Source organism: Corvus moneduloides, chromosome 1 (genome assembly GCF_009650955.1).
Source record: "Corvus moneduloides isolate bCorMon1 chromosome 1, bCorMon1.pri, whole genome shotgun sequence".
NCBI classification, from domain to species: Eukaryota; Metazoa; Chordata; class Aves; order Passeriformes; family Corvidae; genus Corvus; species Corvus moneduloides.
The window spans coordinates 2101852-2110803 of NC_045476.1; the positions used below are offsets into that span (position 1 = coordinate 2101852).

General features: G+C 48.8%; 1 protein-coding gene across 2 annotated transcripts in view; it reads left to right on the forward strand.

Moving 5' to 3' along the window:
* The window catches only part of WNT3A (Wnt family member 3A), an 83997-nt gene extending 75669 nt beyond the window's left edge, over window positions 1-8328 (forward strand). For both annotated transcript variants that reach the window (XM_032131269.1, XM_032131343.1), the window contains exons 3-4: window positions 4718-4983; window positions 7721-8328. In XM_032131269.1, the coding sequence (XP_031987160.1) occupies window positions 4718-4983; window positions 7721-8200 (746 nt within the window). In that variant the 3' untranslated portion in view covers window positions 8201-8328. The remainder of the gene's footprint in view (window positions 1-4717; window positions 4984-7720) is intronic.
* The last annotated feature ends 624 nt before the right edge of the window (window positions 8329-8952 follow it).

The following is an 8952-nucleotide window of genomic DNA, read 5'->3' on the forward strand; positions in this document are numbered from 1 at the left end:
TAAGGGATTTGCCCAAAGTCACTTAAAAAAGCCCTGTCACAGCAGGAAAGCAAATCTTAGGTCATGTCATCCTCAGGCCTCTGGATTATCAAAATTAAACTACTCAGCCAATCGTTTTTGCATCTCAAGATGGGTTTGGTGCTGGGACGAGTGGTCAGAGAGGTCCTGCACAGGATATTCAGGGGTCAGTTTCTCAGATTTCAGTCTGGGCTTTTAGGAACACTTTCCAGAAGGGATCAGTGACTTGGAGACCTCTGCTTTAGGGGACACCCCTAAAGGCCCTCTGTGAGTCTCAGCACTTTTTCACTGATACTCAATCCCTCCAGAATGGCGAGGAAATTCTGGGGAAGCACCAGATATCCCACACTCTGGGCCCTGCAGGGAAACTCAGAAGCAGGCAGGAATTAAGCGAGCTGAAGGCAGAGAGAGCTTCGGTGACCTTGTGCTGCACTGAAAAGAAGGTGATTAAAATGCTCTGAAGTCAACATCCCCGTGAGATATTAATCCCTGCTAGCCTCCTCCTGCCAGATGACTTTCCAGAAGCTCTCTTCAAGCCCCAACGAGCTGCTGTCTCCTGCTACCAGAACCACCCAGAGAGGAATGAGGCGACCTGACAAATACACGGCACTTTCCTGCTATCTTCGCTAAATCTCTTGCATTTTTATATGGCACCTTAATAACCCCTCATTTCCATTACAAGTGCATGCTTTCCTTCTGCTTATCTCTGTCTCCATACACTCCTTCTCCATTCCTGCAGCCACACCGCCTCCGGCTACGACCCGGGGAGCTCTCCCGAGCTCGGCAGGGTCAGCTCTGCTTAGCGATGGCAGGACAGTCCCATGGCTTGGGAGGTGGCAGGACGTGACTCACACGGTGGCACCGCTCCATCTGCGTCAATATTGAACCCGGTGCCTTAAGTTAGGGGTAGGAGATGTAAACCCAGTGCCCTAATTCCGTGGAGTCATTAAGAGAGCGGCTGCGACTTTCTCAAGAGACAAACTCCTCACCTCAGTGCCCCGGGGCCAGATCTCAGCTCCTTTGCCCTGCCTGCCTGCATTCCCCAGGTAGTTACGATCAGATACAACGCGATTTGCTTCCTGTTGTGTGCTCTTAAGTGGTGGCTGCATTTCAAAAGCAGGGGAGTGATTACGTCCTATCCAGGCTGTAAAAGGCACTGAGCGCTTTCTGGGAAGAGTTCAGTGTAATTGGTGCTTCTTAAGGCTAATCCCATCAATTCCCTCCTGGCTTTCAACAAGGACTAAAAACGGTGCAGAGTTTAGGTGATGGACCTGAGATTTAGGGTTTGGTGTCTACAGCCAAAACTGTCTGCCCGGAACTGCTTGTTCAGCTGTGCCCAAGTCCTGGCAAATGCAGGAATTCTCCAGGCTGTGCTGCCTGAAGCTCCCTGGGGTTTGGTGAGCTCTGCACCAGGACAGAATCATCGGATCGTAGAATTCTTAAGGTTGGAAAAGACCGACAAGGTCATTGAGCCCAAGCATGAACCCAGCACTGCCACGTCCACTGGTCTCCCGTGTTCCCAAGTGCCATATCCTTTTAAATCCCTCCAGGTGATGCCACCACTGCCCTGGGCAGCTGTGCCAGGGCCTGACAACCCTTTCAGTGTGAAGAAATTTTCCCTAATATCCAACCCAAATATCCGAATTTCCCTAATATCCCAGCCTGAGGCCGTTCCCTCTCCTCCTGTCCCTGTTCCCTGCGAGCAGAGCCCGACCCCCCCCGGCTGCCCCCTCCTGTCAGGGAGTTGTGCAGAGCCACAAGGTCCCCCCTGAGCCTCCTTTGCTCCAGGCTGAGCCCCTTTCCCAGCTCCATTCCCTTCCCTGGACACGCTCCAGCCTCTCAATGTCCTTCTTGTAGTGAGGGGAATGCACAGAGAAACACCTCTGTGCTGAGCCGATGCTCCTGCTGAATCCAAGCTGGGATCCACAAACTGTGGACTCCCAAGCCAAGGCCACCTCTCTCATACCCACACAGGAGAAGTTTTTCTGCACAGACACCACGGCTTTCTTTTTGGTTCAAGCTTGGCAAGGCACAGGAGGTTTGCAAACATCAGTTCAGCACCTGCAACACCTTCCCAAGAAGCCAAAGGCCTGGATCTAATCTCTCCTGAGCAGAGCAAAGGGTGATGCTGACCTAACCGAGGAACGTGCTTTAGTCATAGAGAAAAGCTCACATCCTTGTCTCTGAATTGGAGATACCTGGATTTGATGGATGGACTGCCTGGTGGATCAGGGGTTAGCAGGGTGGTGCCGCTCCAAGAGATGCGGTGGTGTTCCTTAGGGGTTGGTGTCGGGACTGGCACTGTTGGTTGGTGACGTGGGCAGTGGGATCCAGGGCACCCTCAGGAAGTTTGCTGGTGACGCCAGGCTGAGTGGTGCAGTCACACGCTGGAGGGAAGGGATGGATCCAGAGGGAGCTGGGCAGGCTGGAGATGTGTGGTCTGGGCAAGGTCCTGCACAGGGGTCAGGCTAATCCCAATCCCCAACACAGGCTGGGGGAAGCATGGGGTGAAAGCAGAAAGATTTGGGGACATTGGAGCTACATTATCTTTAAGAACCTTCCAATCCAACCGTTCTATGATTTTATGAAAATGTTGCAGGATTAGCTGGGCCATACTGGGAGGATGTGGGAGCTATGTCAGCTTTTCTCTGGCCGGACACAGCACCTTCCACCTCCCTACCAGATTAGAATGGCACTCACCCCACCACCTCATCTCGCTTTTGTGAGAAGCCTTCTATTTTTCAGAGGCCCCAGGGCTGGTCAGAAATGTCCTTGTGGAGCTCATACAAAGCTCTCCACCCCTAAAATTTGGTTTCTGGATCCCGCTTGGACTTAGGCAAGCGCAAGATGCAAAGTCCCCAGTCCTGTTAGAACGGGACTGTGAAAGCTGAGCTCTCCCAGTCAAGAACTGCATGGTCATCATTTGCAGGACGCTGGGATCCTCCAGGCTGGACAGATGCTGAACAAGGGTTTTTCAAAATCACACTGGGGACCTGAGGGTTCCTGCATTTTCCTTTTTCTTTTTTTTTCTGGGTTGTAGCCCTCGGTGACTTACTAACCTCCCCAAGTGCCCTGACAAACATGTTCCAGGACATTGCTCATCCCTTCAGCTTGTAAGTTCATGCACATTACTGGATTTGCATATTGTTGTATTTGGTAGCCTTCCCAAAGCAAAGCCTGAGTTCTTGCTTAAGCCTTGAATCCAGCCGGGACTGCTCCGCAGTTTTGATTGCTCCCCGAAAACATGTTGACTTTTTGGCTTGGTGCATTAAACTCTCTTCACATTAGTAAAGCCTGGAAGCATCTAGAAGGCAAAGATTAAGCCAAAATGCCTAGGGAAAGCTCTGATCAGCAAAATACAGTCCAGGGAAGGTTTGAGTGGTTTTTGAGTAGTCAGCTGATACAAAGCTTGGTAGAAGTTGGTGAAGTTGCAAGTAACTTAAAATGTGACCTTGTGCCTTTATGGATCCATTCATATTTCAATGTCCCAGTGGAATCATCTGAAAAGTGTCACAATGTCAAGGATAACTGGTCTGTAAGCACAAGGGGAATGGGGAGCAGTACAAGAGGTTAAGGGAGGCCAGTGATCAGAATTATGGTGTCTGCTTAGAATTGCCTCAAGGATTTGAGAACAGCCCTGTTCACAGTAGAAATCCCATTTTACTGCAGCCAAAAAGCAGTGGTGCTTTCTGAGGTGTGGTGTTGAACTGCAGGATCATTTCCTGTGAGTGAAGAAACCAAAAGTGCGAGGGAGAAGGGAAGTAAAAACTGATATCTTGGGGTATTCCCCGCTTGCAAAGCAGTTTGAAAAGTTTGGTTTTCATTTTGGCACAGTGTGGAAAAAGCACTGGCATCTGGGAAAGCCTTGCCCGCTCCCCTTTCCTGCCCAGCTCTTCCTGGGATGGAGAGCTGTGATGGAAGTTCTCCACAAAGACTAAAACTCCTCAGTCCTTAACATCTTTAGCTGATCCCACTCTCCAGCCTGAGGCAATGGGCAGAAAAGGAAAGCTCATTTTCCAGTCCCTAATTAGGCAAGTAAGGAAAACTTGGGGCAGGTGCAAGGTGCACCTTGGACACTGTCACTGAGTGAGACGCACAGCCTCGGGGAAAAAAGGGATGGAGGGTGGGGACAGTGTTTGGTTTACATCCTGAGGGTTGAGGATGTGACCATCCTGGCATTTTCCTGCCTTCCAGCCACCAGCACCTCTCCCAGTCAAGGAGGAGGAGCTTTACCTGGTGCTGGTCCCACCACTAAGAGTGAGGCTGTCGTTCAGTGTAGATGTGCATTTTCCATTTTTTGGCAACATCCCCAAATTCTGTGTGTCTGAAGCGAAGCCCACGGCTCAGGGTCTGGCCGTGAGGTGCATTGACTGCACAGCACCATATAGATATTCCACGTGGCCCCTGAAATTCAGGTTTGCACAGCTTTCTGTGGTGCCATGGCCCTGTCCAAAGGCCTGAGGATGACCCCAGTCAGAACTTCTTGGCTGACCTCAGTGGCCTTGAATCAAGCCTGGTCCTGTCTGCACAGGAGCTCGTTTCCTAGCAGAAGAAAACATCTTTGGAGTAAGTCCAAGCCAGACCACAGGGAAGAGGAGGATTTCCTGGCCTTCTGCCATGCCCTCCAGAGAAGATGGTCACAGGACTGATCAAACCCATCCTTCACTGGCCCTTATTCACTGACTTCTCTCTTTCGCAGCCACCAGGGAGTCCGCCTTTGTCCACGCCATCGCCTCTGCCGGGGTGGCTTTTGCCGTGACCAGATCCTGCGCCGAGGGCTCGGCCACCATCTGCGGGTGTGACACGCGCCACAAGGGCTCTCCTGGGGAGGGCTGGAAGTGGGGAGGCTGCAGCGAGGACGTGGAGTTTGGGAGCATGGTGTCCCGGGAATTCGCGGATGCCCGGGAGAACAGGCCCGACGCTCGCTCAGCCATGAACAGGCACAACAACGAAGCTGGAAGGACCGTAAGGACATTGAAGTTTTACCTTTCCTATTGTTATTTTCTAACCCGACATAATGAATGGTGGGAGGGAATTAAGGGGACTAAAAGGATCGAAATCTGGGCAGATTTACGTCACAAAATGGTAATACCTGTCCTATGATAGTTCTAGATCGATGTGCCTGATCTATGAAAGCTCCACATAAATTCACCCGCGCGGCTGTAAATGTCTGCCTTGGAGTCAGTGGTCCAGAGCTCTTCTGTAGAGAATGGAGCAAGGCAGGCTTAGGATGGGATTTCATCTTGTTTTATAAAGATGTCTACCTCCAGAAGTTGTGGACACCTCATTCCTAGAAGTGTTCAAGGCCAGGTTGGATGAGGCTTGGAGCAACCTGGTCTAGTGAAAGGTGTCCCTGCTCATGCCAGGGTGGTTGGAACTGAATGATTTTTAAGGTCCCTTCCAACCCAAATCATTCTGTGATTCCATGATTAGAGTTATTAACTCAGTTAATAATGTCCTAATTGTGCCTGTTCCCTTCCATTGGCTGTGGGGCACCTGAAGTTTGGGTGCAATTCCCCTTCTTTGCAGCCTTGAGGGAGGAAGAGAGCAGGAGACCTTTTCCCACAACCCATCTTCCCAACCCTGTTCAATTTCCCAGGAAATTAGAGGCAATATGACTCTGGTACCTCCTGATTAAACTTGGACCATGCCCTAAAGCTGTTTTCACTTCAAACAATCCTGGAACAAAATGTGTTGGGGAAAAGAAAACACAAAATCTGCCTTATACACAATGAATCATTTCCCTGGGTGGAATAATCCCAAAAGGGAGATATTCCTTTTTTTTTTTTTTTCATCTCAAGAATAGCCCATAAGTGCCAGAAGAGTGTGATTTGTGGGAAACAATTTGTGGAACTAAACCACAAAGCCCTTTCTAACAGAGGTTATGCCACAGCTTCTCTGAGATAACAGAGAGCAGATTAATGTGGTCTTGTCCCCTCAGCAGAAGGTCTTGCACATATCCAGGGGGACCTTTGTGCAGAGAGCTGTAGCAAAGCCACCACAGTTGCTGGGACACCTGTCCTCAGGCAGGCTGGGGCTTCTTGAGAGCTCCTCAAGTGGATTCTATGAATCCCTGGTGGAGTTATCCCACCTCACACCACAGCAGAGCTGTTGGAATACAACTTTTGAAAGGGAAATACCACCAGAAACCAAAATTATCTGCAATGGAGATGACCACAAGTGATGATGTGGTTTCCTCCAGCTCTGACCTAAATTATCCCAGGTACCCCCAGGGATGGGGCCATGCTGGTGGCAGTTACTGGGATGCGTAGTGGGACAAAGAGGGCTGTGGAGAATCTGTAGAGAGTGGAAAGGAGGCATTTTCTTTAAAGTGAGAATTTGCTCTGAAGTGAGAATCCTTGGAAAAAAATGAACAAACATGCCTGTGATCACAGGCCCGCAGAGGTCTTTTTACTCTAAGTCTTGTGTCTTGGTGCTGGGTTATTTTAGGATATTTTACAGGTGTCAGAGATTAGAAAGCAGATGTCACACCATGGCCTGAAATCCCACTGTTTTAGAAAGCACTGGTGTTTTCCATTCTCACCATGCCAGCACCCATGGGGCGGCTCTTCCAGGTCTCCATACTTGAATGTTCCCAGCTAGACCTGAGCCATGGGCAGTGTTTCCTATTAGTTCCCATAGGAACTCCAACCCTACCACTCCGCCAGGAGTTTTGATTAAGTTCAGCGTGATTATAGGAACCAAACCTTTTGTGGTTCTCTCTCATGGCTAATTGCAACCTGCTTTGCGGCGGGTGATACTCTGTAAATAACACAGGAAAGCACCTGGTGAACACCAAGGTGCTGATTCATGGCAAATCTCTTGGACTCAGGCTGGCACTCGCCTGTTCACGTACCCAGAAATTTGCTGATCACTCTGAAAATGCAGATTATCAAGCCGGTTGCATAAGGTTGTCTCCCACCTCAGAGTACTGGAGGGCAACACCTCTGGAAATATTTAAGCCCATTTTATAAGAGGTAAAAACAGGTAGCAAACTTCTGGGATCAATAATCACTCTCCTGTTTGTCCTAGGAAAGTGTTTTGTGTCGAAGCCTGAGCGTTTCAAATCAAAAGTTGGGCTCTTTGGTTTTTTTTGTTTGAAATGATTTTAGAAAAATCATAACCCTGGCTTAAAAATAGAAATAAATTCCTTTTCAGTTTCTGAAAGTAGCCACAGCAAGGCTTGAACCTTGTTTGCTTAAGTAAACACGAAACATACGTAAAGGATGGAGTTCTGTTCTAGACAGTTAGGACATTTCATATTCCTTTAATTTCCACTGGAAAAGCTGCATATTTCATTTGTGAAGGCATTGTTTGAGTAGCTTTGTGTGTTCTTGGCTTCTCTGCCCAGATGTGATTGAATTGTGATCCTGGGTGACAGCACTGTAGTATTTCCACATGAAGACGGACGTTAATATGATCCGAAATCTCCTTGGTGAAAATTTTTGGTAGATCTTTAAATCTGAGTTGGGAATCAGAACCAGTCACTGAAAACTGTAAAGTACAGAAGTTTTATCTTAGACCCAGCAGTGAGCAGGGCATTGACTGGGGGGTGAGACAACTTTTGTTCTCAAGAGTGTAAATATATCTATGAAAACATTCATAATTCTTTGGAAAATCACGGCTAAGTAGCAGAATGTCGTAAGTGTTTTAATTACAGGTTAATGTGTTCCTTCTCCTTTGCCTTCCTTCTCTTTTGCAGTCTATCATTGAGCTCATGCACCTCAAGTGCAAGTGCCACGGGCTCTCGGGCAGCTGCGAAGTGAAGACCTGCTGGTGGTCCCAGCCGGACTTCAGGGTCATCGGCGACTACCTCAAGGACAAGTACGACAGCGCATCGGAAATGGTGGTGGAAAAGCACCGGGAATCCCGCGGCTGGGTGGAGACCCTCCGGCCTAAATACAACTTCTTCAAGGCCCCAACTGAGAAGGACCTGGTTTACTACGAGAACTCACCGAACTTTTGTGAGCCCAACCCTGAGACAGGCTCCTTTGGGACCCGCGACAGGATCTGCAACGTCACTTCCCACGGGATTGACGGTTGCGACCTTTTGTGCTGCGGCCGCGGGCACAACACGAGGACTGAGAAACGGAAAGAGAAGTGTCACTGTATCTTCCACTGGTGCTGCTACGTCCGCTGCCAGGAGTGCATACGAGTCTACGATGTCCACACGTGCAAATAAAGCAGGCAAAGCCCTTCCCCGGGCTCCGAGTGGAGAAATGGATTTTGAGCCTACTTCCTCTGAGGTTGCAGATGTGAGAGAAGTCTACTTTTTTGATATTGAAAGAATAAAAACTGGACAAAAAAAAATTAAAAAGGCTAAAATTGGTTGGATAGAATAGGTCTAATGACTTCTGGGCTATCCCGAGGTACATCTGGCAGTCACACAAGTTCTGCCCCAACGCCGATGCCTCCAGCAAGAGAGCGGCTTTTTCTTCCAGCCCACAACACTGAGCTGGAAAGAAGAGCATTAGCAAAAGCATGGATTTGCTCTGCTCTCACCCACCTGAAGTGACTCGTGTGATTAAGTGTCCTTTGAAAGACTTGCATCTTCCTAAGTATCTCCTTTTCCCTCAGCCAGGCAGAGGCTGTGCTGGACAGCAGCACTGAGCTTTCTGAGAGATCTCTCTGCAAACCCAAATGGCCAGACTGTGTAATATAAGCAACAGCAGCAAAAGAAATAAAGGCAGATAAATTAATGATTTTTTTTTTAATAAAGAGCATGACTATTTCTTTGCTTTTGCCTTGGAACCAGAGAAGTCTACAAGTATCTAATAGAGCTGGAGTATGAGCAAGCTCTTGGTGTGAACTTTTTAGCATAGTAGCTTCTGCCAGATTTCACATAGGATTCCATGACATCTCTAGAAAGGGAAGGAGGGAGAAGAAGAGGGAGAGAAAGAAAGAAAACTGCAAATGCCCTGTTGGCACACAGGT